Source organism: Phodopus roborovskii, unplaced genomic scaffold (assembly GCF_943737965.1).
Source record: "Phodopus roborovskii unplaced genomic scaffold, PHOROB, whole genome shotgun sequence".
NCBI lineage: Eukaryota > Metazoa > Chordata > Mammalia > Rodentia > Cricetidae > Phodopus > Phodopus roborovskii.
The window spans coordinates 1,123,798-1,138,269 of NW_026126560.1; the positions used below are offsets into that span (position 1 = coordinate 1,123,798).

The window sequence follows — 14,472 nt, forward strand, 5'->3', positions numbered from 1 at the left end:
AGTCGAAACATTATTTATTGAGTACATGTGCATGGGCCCTTGAGGACCCTGGGTTCTCCCCACCACTCAGAGGAGCTGTATATATGCGCATACCACACTTGAACATATATACTTTACATACATGTGTGTGCATGCACACTCACACATACACATTCACACACACTCACACACACACAATTACACAATTCACACACATGCACAATTACATTTACACACATTCACATACTCACTCACACACATTCTCACATACACACACATTCACATACACTCATACATACTCTCACATACATTCTACACACTTACACACACACATTCACACACTCTCATAACACTCCACACACATACACTCATTCTCACACATATTCATACACAAACACACACACGCACACTATCCAAAACATCCATCATTCAGCTCAAAGCTGGAAATTCCCAGCCATTCATTTGTATGTTTTTCTGTCTGGCCTCGCCCTTCTGGGGAATGCACATCGAAGCCACAAATGGAGGGGAATCTAAGGGCAAAAGGCCTAAAGTAGGAAAGTTGAGGCTGGCTACTGCCTAGAGTCCCTGATGCCCTGGGGGGAGGGGTGCACCTGCTGCAGTGGGCTCTAAGACTCTGGCCATCCAGCAAAGTCTAAGTGTGAGATGGAGGCAAACGGAGAGGAGGAGGGGCTGCAGCTTGGCCCACACTCCTAGGGGCTGTCTGCAGGAGTTCTCAGGGGGCTCAGGCGTCTGCACATTAAAAACTCTGGGGCTCATGCTTGCAGAAACAGGGCTTTGTTGGGCATGGTGGCACACATCCAAGAACTTGGAAGGGTGAGGTAGGAGGTAGATTATCTAGGCTTCGTTGGCAGGTAGCTCTGCTCCTCTATGCTTGCTGGACTCCTTGCAGTGTAGTAAATAGAGAGAGGTCAGGGGAGAGAGCACCAAAGCAGCAGGCCTGGGCCACATAGGGAAGAGCTGGTCTCATGAGCCAAAACGAAAACCCTCAAAGCCTAATGGCACATTCCCTAAGATCTGAGCTCTGGAAAAAGGCTTGGTCAAGTGCCAGCTCTTCAGCACCTGTGAACTGGAGCAAGCCATGCATCTCTGGGATTGGACCAGGTGCTCTACCACTGACCTGCATGCACCCTTGGCCGGAGTTCACATATCCTTGGCAAACTTTACTTGCGTAGCAAAGCTCACTGCTAGAAGAATTTGCCACACAGACTGGCATGTGGAAACCATGAAGAAAGAATGGCCACTATCAGCATGATTGCAGGGGGTTTCAGGATGACTGCCCTTTCAAACTGGGCACTGGTGGTAGGAATTGCTTTGGCTAAGTCTAGCTTGCTATATGAAAGAGAAAATGAGAGGCCAAAGTGCTGCAAGATCCCTAGGGATCCCTGAACGGGGATCCAGGTTTCCCCCACCCCCTTCCTCTTCCTGTACTTTCCTAGGATGTTGCTCACACCTCCAGAAATGCCAGCCAAAAGCCCGTGGCCATGCCCTGCAGGGTGGGAAGTGCCTGGGACAACAGGCTGCAGTGGCTCCTTCTTGGATGTGGGAATCAGGTCAGTAGGATGCAGATCTGAAGCACTCCCATCACAGAGGGAGAGCTGACTGCAGCTTGCATGGAGGGGAGGATGCATCCCCTATCCTTTAGGAACTGCAAGTCCCTGCTCCTGGTGCAAATGGATAAGAAACACTGGGAGACCCCAGAAGTGAGGGAAGTGAAATCATGGCCTGCCTTTCATTGATATGTTTTTGATAGAGACAGGAGCACCAAGAAAAATATTCTTATCATAGGAAAACCGAGAGGATGATGATGGTGACAAATGGCAACTGATGCAGCCTAGTGAGTCTGGAGCACTGCACCAAGAGTGGTTGAGATGCAAAGGACAGCTGATGCACAGGCTCTAACTCCCTCTCTCAACCCCCACCTGCCACCTTGAGGGAACACAGGCCCATGGGATTGGATCTTTGGGGTCACTGAGAGAATATAGAAAGATGAATGTATGTGGCCAGCTCCCTGATTTTAAGTGCTGTCTCTACTTTTGTTTTCAAAGAACAACTTATTTTTATTTTATGTGTATGTGTGGGTGTCTGCATGTGTATGTCAGGTGCCTGTGGAGGTCAGAAGAGAGTATCAGATTTCCTGTGAGTTGCTTGATGTGGATGCTGGGAACCAAACCCGTGCCTTTTGCAAGAGCAGCAAGCACTCATAATTGCTTAGCTACCCCTTCAGCCCTGGATTGCTCTAAATTTTAAGACTCTGATATAGACACTAAATCTAAGATGTTATTGATAGAAAGAGGTTCTGATATTTAATAACAACAATATTTAATAATTGCAGAGTAAGTAATCTTAGCTTCTCAAGAGGTTGAAGCAGGAGGATTGTAAGCCCTGCCTTGAATGAGTTCAAGGTCAATCTGAGCAATTCAGATAATGTCTCAAAAAAAGCAAACAAACAAAAACCATTAAAAAGAGCTGAGGGTGCAGGTCAAGGACATAGTTAGCATTTTCTTAGCATGCTGGTATCCCTGGGTTTTAGTATTACTCCAAAGGAACAAAAATAAGTAAATAAATATATAAAATGATGAGAAGAAGGGCCTGCTTAAAAAATATGTCCATCTTAGAATTCACGAAAGACACCAATAGGCTGGACTTGACCTTGACACCCTTGTGCTGTTCTCAGCCCGCATAACAGCTCACACGTGGGTCATGTCTATGAACTTCCTGGTTTCTTGAGAAGTTATATGAAGCAGGAATGAGTCGACACTGTAGAGGAAAATGTGGACACCAGACAAGTGACAGCAAGATCAGGGGTACCTAGGTGGTGGATCCTGGAACACTCAGTAGGACCCACACGGATCCTGAGTCTTGCCAGACCAAGAGACCTCCAGAGAGGTGAAGGCATTGGCTTACCATTGCTCAGCAGCAAGGCAGCACCGAGCCAGCCCAGGCTCCGGTCCTCCCTATTCCCACCTGCATGGTCTTCTGTAGAATCCCTGCTCCTGGTGCAAATGAGCTAAGGACAGGGTCTCAGAATTTGTCCCCTCTCCTGCCATTCCCCCCATTTCCACCTCTCCTGTTCCTGTCCAGGCCTGCCCCAGAGAAAAGCACCCTTATTTGATTCACAAGACTTTTAAATTTTATTAGTAAAATACAAAATGGCACAGACATTGATAATGATGCTTGAAAAAGCCAAAGGATTGACCAACTCCCTCCAAACAACTCCCCAGATCGTCTTGGCCCACATTCTGCTGGGGAGAACCCACAAAGTCCATCAAGGGGACCACATGCCCCAGCAGCTTTCATCAACCCCTGATGGCTCCCCACTGAAGGAGCCAGGACAAAGTGCACTCAGGCTGCAGCTCCTGCACCCTGGAGCCAGACCACAGCCTCCCACAAGCTTCCCAGGAGGGAGGGTCACCTGGGGGCTGGCTTCCTCACTCTGGGACAGAGCCAACTGTTCTGAGCTTCCTTTACCTATCAAGAAGTGAGTCACCGGGAAAAGCCTGCCCATGGGAGGCTCTGAAGGTGGAGGGTTGGGGCTATCAGGAGCAGGGTGGGGAGAGCTGCCACCAAGGGCCCTGAGGGGCGAGGTCTGCAGGTCCTGCTCCAGCTAGGGTACTACCCAACTGTCCCCAGCTGGACACCCTGGAAGCTGCAGCAGTCATTTTGTGCCCAGGGCAGAGTCCCTTCCAGACATTTTCACAGGGCTCTTGGAGAATGTTACGGGAGTTCTGGTCCTGCTTGTAGTGGGGCAAAGGTGAGACCTTGGCGTGAACAGTGCTTTCAGAGTTGAGAAAAGATCCAGCCTCCTAACCATCTGGGCTGTGCAGGTACAAGTGCAAGTCCCTGAACTTAAATCAGTTGTGTGGCCACTCCAGATGCCTGCCCTGGATCCTCTGCCTCCCGGGGGCTTGTCATCCCCTTTCTCCTGTGGCTTGTCCTTCAGGCAGGGCAGACCTATAGCTGTAATCTTGGTGAGCCAGGTAGGGGGTGACTAGTGAGGACACAGAGGAGCCTTCTGAGTTGGCCTCTGTTCCTGCAAATCCCCAACTCAGCCTCCATTTGGGGGCCCACAGGGTAGGACCTGAACTCTCAAGTCACCCCTTGCCCTTGGAGTCTAGATTGCAAAGGTGTCAGTCCAGTGGGATGGCAGTGACCTCAGTGTTGATAAGGGCTGGGAACTGCATCCCGGGAGGACAAGGATCTCAGAGAAAGTGATGACATCAGGGCCATGCTTCTTTTCTTTCACAGACGGAGTGCAGTAGCCGAGTGGGGACTAGACCCTGCCTTTAGATGCAGCATGCCGTCACAGCAGTCTGGGGAGGAATGCATTAAAACCCCACACTAGCTCATCTCCCTTCCCAGAGAGCTCCAGGAAACACAGCGTTAACCTCATGCAAAGAAGGACAAAGTGGTGATGGTGGTGGAGGTGTGCTCTGTACAGGGGACAGGGAGAGATAGCACCGCAGCTGGCCAGGAGGGGGAAGGGCTGGCGACTGCAGCAAACCCAGGAGACATGAGGAGGCCAGGGGCACAGGCAGATGGCCTGACCTGCTGCTTATGAGATGGGTGGACCACGGTGCTCACAGGAAACAGGTGTCATGGGGGCTGGGAACGCAATAAATAATTGTTCACTAGGGTTGGGATGTCAAGGGCCCCTCCAACCAGCCAGCAGCAGAGGAGTCTCTCAAATATCGCTGAGCAGGAAGGGCCACCTGCTGTCTCTCATGAGTGGGTAATGGTAGAAGGTGGCCTCCAGGGCCACAATAGGGGGCTTGGAGCACATGGCTCCTGGAGGACCCAACCTCCCCATTCCCATTGTCCCAGCTTGGGTGAAGGTGGGTATGAGGATGGGGGTCCCCAGACAGCTGTCTGAATCAAACTATGGACACCAGCAGTCAGGTAGCTCACACTGGCACCAGGACATATGAGTTACTGCCACAGCTACGGGGCACATAGCGGAGGCCTTCTACCATCTCCCCTGCCATTTTGCGGGAACAGCCCTGGAGGCTCTGGTAGGCAAACATAGCCACTCCCAGGCAGAAGAGTAAACCCAGGAATGCCAGCAGCCCCACTGCCTGCCTCCGGGTGGCTGCCTGGGAGTCAGGGACAGGAGTGATAAAGACACTCCGCTTCTGGGACTCTGCAGTAGCATGGATGGGCTCCTCTGCCTTGGGAGGCCAACTGCCTGAAGCCACCAGGTCCGGGCTGGGGATCCCTTCAGAGGAAATGGGGGCCACTGAGGGATGGACTGTGTTGCCAGCTTCCCTGTCCTGGAAATTATCAGTATGAGCTTGATTTGTCTCCTCAGACCCTAGAGACGTCGCTGGACTGGGGGTCTGACCTTTAGACCCAGCAGACATCACTGGACTGGGGGTCTGACCCTTAGACCCAGCATTCTCCGGGGTTAAATGTGAAGTGGTGGGTGCCTGGGTCAATGGGGCTGTAGTGGATGGGGATCCAGTAGCCTTCTCCTCCGGCTGAAGCCTAGATTTAGATTGGTAGGCTGCAGAACTCTGCCAAATGGTGGTAGAGATGGCAGCCTTTTCAAAAATCCCAGTGGTTTGAGGTCTGGTGGCAAGCCCTGCATCCTGAGCCTCAGAAGTGGAGAGAGATGATTGAGTTACTGTTGCTGGTGGCTCCTGGGAAGTCCCCATAGGCCTCTGGGACTCCTGGGGAATAGTAGTCAGCTCCAAGGTCTCTGTGGCTTCAGGCTCTGTCAGAACAGATGGGGGCAGTCCCTTGGTGGCTGGGGTGATCCCAGATGTCACATTGACCAATTTCTCAAACTTGCCATTATTCTGAGCTGGGGCAGCAGCCTTGCGGTCCAGATACTTCATGGCGTCTTGGACCCATTTCTCATTTGGGTCAGCACAGAAGTGTCTGTGCAGTCTCGTCTCCAAGCTATAAGGAAGACAGGGGGCTGGTGATGCCAGATGCTAGACAGCCAGGCTGGGGTGGTGGGGAGCACTGCCCACGTGCCCTGCAAGCAAACTGACCAGCCTTACTAGCATGAGGCATTGGGTCACTCCATCCTCTATGTCTCCTAGCCCTTGGCTGAGACATGAATGCCTGTGGTCTGGAGGGAAACCCACCACCTCAGAATAGGCATTCTCAGCTTGAGGGACTACCCCTTTCAAAACCAGGAAAGTCCCAGGCAAATGGGAAACCTACTTCTGTGTTATTGTTAAGAAAAATAAATAAATCAAATTCATAAAATTGAGGGATAATTAGAGTGTTAATAACTACATCACTACCATCAAGGCAAGCAGCTCTGGACTCAGGTCTCCTGGGGATGCCATCGTTCTCTGGGGATGCCTGGGGATGCCATAGGTGTTCTCTGGCACCAGGAACGTGTCAAGGCAGGTTTTCGCACTCTGTGCATAAGCTCCCTGTCTCATGGTGATGGCTGCCCTCTGAACCCCAACTTTCTCCTCTAGGTTTTTGTCCTCAGGCTGAAGCAGCTTCTCAGAGCCAAAGCTGTTTAGTGTGGTCTAAATCTAGAGCCTTCTGTGAGGCTATGCATGGCTGCTTCGCCCCATCAGCAGCTTAGAGCTGATTACCATTCCACGCTACAACCTCTGCAGGTCATACACAGTCTGCATTGCAGCTACCATGCAAACCCCATTTAACAGTTGGAAAGATGAAGTTGATAGATGATGTGCCCAACTGCGGTACCCTGGGAAGCCATAGCGCTCCCAAGGCTGCCATGTTCCCCTTCCACTTTCCTTAGAAGACAGAAGGAACTATTTGTGGGTGTCTGGTGGAGAAACAGAGGGCAGGCAGGAATACATTTTGCATCTCGCCCCTTGGGGGAGCTGTCTGGGGGACAGGAAGCACTGGATTTCCGCTAGCAAAGCCCGAGTTAAAAAGGTCTCTGGTCATTTCCTGCATGGCTGAGGTTGCTCAGGGGGCCATCGTCAGCCCTGGGGAGCAGACTCAGACTGAGCAAATGGGCAATACTCACCATGTGCCCCAGACAGAACAAGGGACCAAACTGGCCAGGTAGAAAATGGCTGACTGGGCCTGTTTCCTCCTCAGAGGCTCTGGGGTTTCTGCTCTTCTGTCACTTGCTGACAGCCATCCTCATGCCTTCCAAGCGCTTACCCAACCACTTTAGCTCCTCCACCTTCTTCCACCCTCCTGCTACCCGCCTCCCAGGTAAGAAAACCAAGGCACAGAGGTAAGAAGTGACCAGGGTCCCCCACTGACTTGCTGGAGTCTGGATCCTGCTCTGGTAGGCCACCTCATTCAACCTCCCCATGGGATCTAGTGGGCTGCGGGCTGTGTAAACAGACTGTATCCTGAGAGGAAGCACCTTCCTGGGTGACCCCCTGGACCACCGTGAACCATCCAGGAAGCCATTCCTCACCTCTGTTGTTTGCCACTGACCTTAAGGTCAGTGAGGCAGGTTGTGGGACTGCAACAAGGGGGAACTTGGCAAGGCCTTTGGCAGGAAGCCCAGGGTGAGGCAGGCAGGAGAGGGCTGGGATGTCCCAGAGCCTTCTGAGGCCCAAGTGATACCTACACAATGGCGGGCCTGCTGCACGATTCCTGGTTCGGCCAATAGTGGATAAGCAATGTCACCGGGATTTCTGAGGTCATCTTGTGGCAGGTGATGTTGCATTTCGTCACGCCGAGGTGTTGACCTGAGTCCACAGAGGCCCCCAGTCAGTAGGACCCCTGGGCATCTGGTGTCCCATTCCCATTTCAGTCTTCTTCTGGATATACTCCCAAGCCAGAGCACTAACCCACATCCAACTCACCCCTTACTAGCCTGTCACACATCAGGAGTCTGCCTCTGGAGCTGTTTTGGACTGGTAGAAATAAACCTTTATCTATAAATCTCCTTTTGCGTAGCACCTAGGAGGCATTTAATTTTGTTGTTGTTTATCAGGGAATCTTTCTATGTAGCTCTGGCTGGCCTCAAACTCACCAACATCCACTTGCCTCTGCCTTACGAGTGTTGGGATTAAAGGTGCGGGCCATGGTGCCCAGACAGGAAGGGTTTTATTTTTAAAATGAAGTCATAGCAAGGGAGAAGAATTTAAGGGAGACACAGACCGTCTGCATGGGGAGGTAGTTGCCCTGCCCAGTCCCATTCCCTGGCCCATAGTCTTACCTGCTCTGCCCATTCCTGTCTTTGGCACAATAAATCATGTACTTAGTCATCACCCTACACCTGCACCCTCCTCCTGCTCCTCACACATGGTAAAGGTAACTTCCCTGCCTGGAAATGGGAGTGGGGAGTCTGCTGAGCAGGTTGCTTCTGTGTTCTGCAGAGTGAGTCTGAGTTAAGTTCAGGAAAAAGGGCAGCAGAACAGGGCATAAGGACATCCAGATAGCTACATTGCAAAAGCCCCTGGGCAGGGGTTTCTGTGAGTGGAGAAACCCAGTTATCTGATATAAACATTTGACATTTCTTGCATTCTTTAGCATTTTATTTCTGCCAATCCCCTTCTAATCAATGGTTTTCAACTTCCCTAACGCTGCAACCCCCTAATATAGTTCCTCATGTTGTGGTGACCCCAACCATAAAATCCTTTTCACTGCTACTCCATAACTGCAATTTTGCTACTATTATGAATCATGGTGTAAACATCTGATAGGCAGATGGTCTTATGAGACCCATGTGAAAGGGTATTCGACAGCCCCCCAAAGGGTTGAGAACCACTGTTCTGAATTTCCAGCAGTGTCCTGTTGTCTGTCCAGTGTGTACTCATGGAATATGGGAAGAAAAAATGAAGAGGAGCCCAGGTTCTATATCTGAGTAAAGGCCATGTCAAACATCTAGAACCTGAGACTCTCCAGGAAGCAGTGTGGATTTGGCTCAGTCTTTAGGACCTGGGAGCCTAGATGTTCTGCAGCCCCCCACCAAAACACACTGCTTTTGCACAAATACTCACACACATATGGATGTGCAAACGCACGCTCCATCTCACCAAGAATGACATAGGAGGCTGGAGGTGAAGCTCAGGGATCCAGTGCTTGCCTGGTATGCACGAGGCTGGCTATCCTCAGCACAACCTCTAAAATAGAAATAGCCAAAGGCAAACATACACCCGGACTTCCTAACCAACTCTCCTCCGCATTGCTCCTGGGCCATGGGCCACTCCACATTGTGGGAAAGGAAGCTTGGGCTACGGGTCTGAGCTGGGTTATTGAAGGCCAGCATGAGTGGCTCCTGAACTCACTGGTTGAATCACAGTGCTGTCCTTTCTCCCCTAAGAAGCAGGATATAAAAGTCAGTTTAGGGCCAGGGAGATGGTTCAGTAGGTTAAGTGTTTGCCACACAAGCTTGAGAATCTGGTTTGATGCCCCAGAAACCATATAGAAAACCAGGCATGGTGGTGTGTGCTTGTAATCCCAGCACTGGAGGAGCTGAGACAGCCAATAGAGGCGAATCAGTGAGCTCCAGATCCCAGTGAAGAGACTGTCTCAGAAACAAGGTGGAGGAACAACACTGGGATTGATCCTTGGTGCACACACACACACACACACACACACACACACACACACACACACACACCACACAATTATAGTGCAGACTTGTCACCCTCCTCCTCCATTCCCAGTGGACCTAAGAATAACTTAGCTGTATCCTCACTCCTCGCCCAGTCCCTGGTGACAGTAGCTTGGTGGCCACTCCTGCATTGGTCTGGCAGATACCTTCCTGAGAAAGCCCTGGGGTGACCTCCAATAGGAGGAGGAATAGGAGGCTGTGTAGCAGCGAAGAGCCCAGACTAACATAGAGAAGACCACTGCTACCTGCAGAGCGGTACAGAGCCCTTGGCTGGGGTCAGAACTTGGCTCTACCAGGACAGCTACGTCACTAACTCGGGGAGGCCTTTTCCTTCTTCAGAACAAAGTTCTCATTTCTAGAAAGGGAGGCAGAGCTTCTATGCAGCCAGCCATTTACTGTCCACCAAACGAGTCAGGGACCCAGAGACTGCACTGTGTCTGTCGCAATGTCACCATGCATCTCTGCACTGACCACAACATGGACTCTCAGTAAACATTCATAAAATAAAGCAACATTTCAGTCTACTTGTCCCTCCTTTGGATATGCCCACCCCACTAATCCATCCATTTATGCACCCATTTACTTATCCATCCGTCACCCACCCATCTTTCTATCCTCCTACTTCCTCCATCCTCCTAGCTACCTTCCACTCATCCCCATCCATCTATCACCCACACTACTCACCCACCTGCCCATCTGTCACTCTTTCTAAGTCCCACCCTTCTCGTCAGTTTCTTTCCACCTACTGCCTGTCACCAATCCACTCACCAGTCATCCATCCATCCATGCATGCATTTCATCAATCAGCCAGCATCAGCTTGAATTACTTCTGAGTCTATGCACAGCCAGGAGCCTTCTCGTCTTTAACACAGACAGCTTCCTCCTGCACATGGTGATGTTGTCTGTAGTGATCACTGTTTATTTAGGCAATGGATAAATGCTGGCTCCTCTCTCTTACTGCTGTGAGACATAGAGGGGGTAAATAGGGCCTGTCTCTGTCTTCAGAAGGGCCCCAGATCTACAAGCAGGTAAGATGCTGGGGATGAGAGCCTCTCTGCTAGCACCTACTGTGCATCAGCTCCTGTGCTATCTGCCCCCAAGACCCTGCAAAGGGCACATTGTTACCCTCTTCTTACAGATGCAGAATCTGAAGATCCAAGAGGTTCAGTCTTGCCCAGAACACAGTCTACTTTGTGGCAGATCTGGTTTAATCCTAGTAAAGGGTTAAATGTTCCGGCCACACACAAACATACTAGGATTTATAGGAATGTGAGATAACTTTCAAATGTGAGTAATCAGGGGAGGCTTCCTAGAAGAAGTGTGTTTTAGGTTGTCTCTTAAGGACTTCGAAGACACACTGGGTCCTGGGTGCACTAACAGAGAGGGCTTGAGCCTTTTCTCATCTGGGTCTTAATTTTTTCACCTTTAAAATGGACATGACACTATGTAGTGGCTAGAGAGTAGCTGTTTTTTTTTTTTTAATGGTTGGAGCATTCTGCCCTTGGGACAGCTTTTCTCAACGGCCATACTATTCACATTTTAGGTCTACCCATTCTTTGTTGTGGAGGCTGATGCTGTGGACTCTATGCCAGGAGCCAAAAATATTGGGACATCTGTAATAATAAAATATGTCTCTGGAAATTGCCAAATATCACCTGCGAGGACTATCACCTTAGAGAGAGCTCATCCTTTCCCTAATGTTTGTCCCATAGATAATGTCAGCATGGTAGGCCAGGACCAGCACATTTCCCAGCCCAGCCCTCTCCCAGGAGGCTGAGACAGGATGAGCATGAGTTTGAGGCCAGCCTGGGCTACATGGAAAGACCCTGTCTCAGAAACACAACAAAAACCAAGCAAACCACACAAGTCACAATTCTCTTTCCTCCTAATAGACCAAAGGGCTTAGGGTTTATTTTGTGTACTGCATCAAATTTCGGCTGGGCTCCTCGGCCCCTTTATTCACTTCTGGGGTCCCAGCACCAGGATGTGTGCTTGTGACACAGCAGGTGTCCTGCTTGTGTTTGCCAAATGAATAGACAAGATGCACTGGGGAATGCTTACTGGCATATAAAACCTTGACCAACAGAGAAGCGAGAGCTTTTAATTAAATCCACAGGGCCCTGGATCTGACACCGAAGCTGTCTGCCTCTACCCCCTCCACCCCCACTGAGGGTGGGGAAAGGAGGCTGTAACAGCCAAAAACAGATTTTTCTCTCTTCTTTCTTGCTGAGACTTGAGTGGGAGTGAATGCGTCAGTGCTGGGGAGCAGTATTCCCTGCTCTAACTTGCATTTGCAGGTTTGTTACATAAAGCACTGAGCTGTCGCCTGACACAGCCTGGCAGACCCACATTTGGGGACTGACGCAGATGCCCTCCCTGCACCAGCCATGCACTTGCCTCCAGCAGCCCTAAAGCCCGAGACCCCCTGCTGGGGAGCACCAGGGTGGATCTAGCTGAATACCTCATTTAGAGGGAGAAGAAAAGGAGGGTTGCAGCTTGCTCACCATCTCCTAGCAAAGCCAGCAACCATGATTAGGGTCCTCAGACCTCAAACATTCAGGCTCTCCTTTCCTCCCTGGCCTGGGATTTTCCTACAAGCTTAGTAAAAGTGATATCCCACTGCCACCAAACACTCATTCCAAAATGCCTCCCTAGACACTGGAGCCTTCTCACCAGCAAAGCAATGGCTACACTGACAGGTACAGCAGCTGAGACCAGAGAAGTCAAGACCCAGCTCAGGGACACACAGCAAGTGATGGCAAAGCACCCTCCACCTGATTCCCATTTCCCAGTGCTCACTGTCCCTAAATATCCCAGGCCTGTGGCCAGAGCTCAGACAGCAGAAAGCCAGGCACAATTTCGTTCCTCCTCCCCCACTCCCCACCCACACTCTTCACTAGCTCCTTGTGGCACTGGGGATTTAGGTCCATGGAGATATCCTGGAAGCTGGGGGTTGGTTCTTATTCTCCCAGTTTCACTGTGTGCCCTAAGGTAACGTGCAACCTTCTCTGAACATCAACCTGCCAAATGGCCTGGGTCCTCCCAGAGATGAGGCTAACTCTAGGGGTTAGCCGAGGTGGGGCGGTCAGCATCATCCTCTCCAGTTCTGATTGCTGGCTGAGCATCCTCAGATCCTTGACCGGCTCTGGGTCTTCATCTTGCCTATGTCTCTAGGTATCCCTACACCTTGTACTACCAGGTAGTGGAGTCCAGAAAGCAAGTCCGTGGAGATAAAATATGTTCTAAGCTGGGTTTGGAGGAAGTGGCCAGGATGATGGGGAAGACACGGACAGAGAGGTGCACAAACAAGCTGCACAGCAGTACAGAGACAAGCCCCATCCATCCGTAAGCTGCAGTGACCTTGACTTTAACTACTCCTGGGGGCCTTGAAAACCAGGGCAGGAGAAAGTCCTGACTCTTCTCTGGCCTCGGACCAGGGCTTATAAAGGTATAGTTAACCTCAGTAGGAAGAACTAGACCAATCTGCCTGCTCAGGTTCTCATAGCCCTTACTCTCCTCCCCACACACCTTGTGCCTCCCACAGACCCTCCAGGCTGTCGCCCCCTGCTCCTGCCCCACTAGGATGGCCGGGACTAGCGGGGATTGGGGGGCGAGTTCCCCCAGGGAGATGCTGTCTGCACACCAACACACTCCTCCCTTCTCCCCCAAGCAGGGTCGAGACCCACTCACCCTCCAGCAGGGTGCCTAGATGACAGAACGCGGCCAGGCACAGCAGCCACGCGAGCGGAGAGGGAACCATGGCTGGAGTGCAGGAATCCGGTGGGTTAGAAGGCTGGGCCACGTCGCAGTTCCAATTAGTCCCTCTGCCACCAGCCTCGGTTGCTTTTTATAATGGGCTGGCAGCCTCCGCCCCCGGCGCCCGCAGTAGGAGGCGGTGGGAGGGGAGAGGAAGAGCCTGTGGCTGAGGCTGGATTCCTCCCAGGTTGCCAAGGAACCGTTCGCGCGCATAGCTCTGTTCCGGGAGCGGCGGCGGGAATCCGGGGGCACACTGCACTGGGCCACCTTCCCTGAAGAGCCTAGGTCTGGTCGTCTAAATGGACAATGAGCCAAGGACATGCACAACGCTATACCCTGCCATTCCGGATCTGCCAAGCCCTTTCTTGTCTGGGGGCAGTCAGGGTCTTTCGCGCATGGGATGCCGAACCCCAGCTCCCAAGTACCTTTCCTCGAATGTGTCTGCGGGGTTCAGCACACAGCCCGGCAAACAGTTTTGCTGAAAGAATGATCCAGTCCTGCCTCCCAAGGACAGATGAGGAAACTGAGACCCGGAGAGGGGAGGGACCATTCCAAACCATGAACTTGTCAGAGCCATGGGCCTCTCGACTCTCCCTGAACCCTAATGCAGAGCCTTGGCAGCTCTGCTGCTATAAGGGGAGGATCTGATCTTCTAGTAGAAGCCGAGACCAGGCAAGAACTAGCAGCAAGGCTTGGGGTACTGCACATAACCTGCTTTCACAGCAGGCTTTCCTGAAAACAGGGGGTATAGTCCTGGGATTCTAGAACAGTCAGCTAGAGCCTCTTCAGCCAGAAATGAATTATGCTACTCTTTTGGGCAGCCAGCCAGCAGGGGAAAACCAGTTTGTCTAGAAAAGTGTCCCTGGCTATGGAGCCAACTGGATCATAGCCAGCCTGGTCCATACTTGGTCAAGCAGAATGGTTGCAGCTGCCACATCAGAGGACCTCTGTTCTCCCCTGCTACCCACTAAAGCAGAGCTGGCACCTGGAATGGGTGTGGGGCAGCTGGGTACTTACAGAGTTGGGGGCGGCTCCTCTGGTGAGGTCAAGGTACAACTCGGGCCCAGATGACCTGCCCTTACCTGGCCAGATAAGCTAGGAAGTCTCATTTTACAGCTGGAGAGACTTAACAAGGAAAGGACTCAACAAGGTCAGCGCTGAAGAGGCTGAGGGAGGATTGCCTGAAGTTGCAGGTTAGC

The 14,472-nt window shown here is 51.5% G+C and overlaps 1 protein-coding gene across 1 annotated transcript; it reads right to left on the reverse strand.

The window, feature by feature from the left end:
* Positions 1 to 3,104: 3,104 nt before the first annotated feature.
* Cx3cl1 (C-X3-C motif chemokine ligand 1) lies at positions 3,105 to 13,490 on the reverse strand. The gene is made up of 3 exons (XM_051201963.1): positions 13,208 to 13,490; positions 7,523 to 7,643; positions 3,105 to 5,898 (listed from the first exon to the last, which is right to left on the reverse strand). The coding sequence occupies exons 1-3, from the start codon at positions 13,275 to 13,277 to the stop codon at positions 4,902 to 4,904; spliced, it is 1,188 nt and encodes a 395-aa protein (XP_051057920.1). The 5' UTR covers positions 13,278 to 13,490; the 3' UTR covers positions 3,105 to 4,901.
* Positions 13,491 to 14,472: the final 982 nt, after the last annotated feature.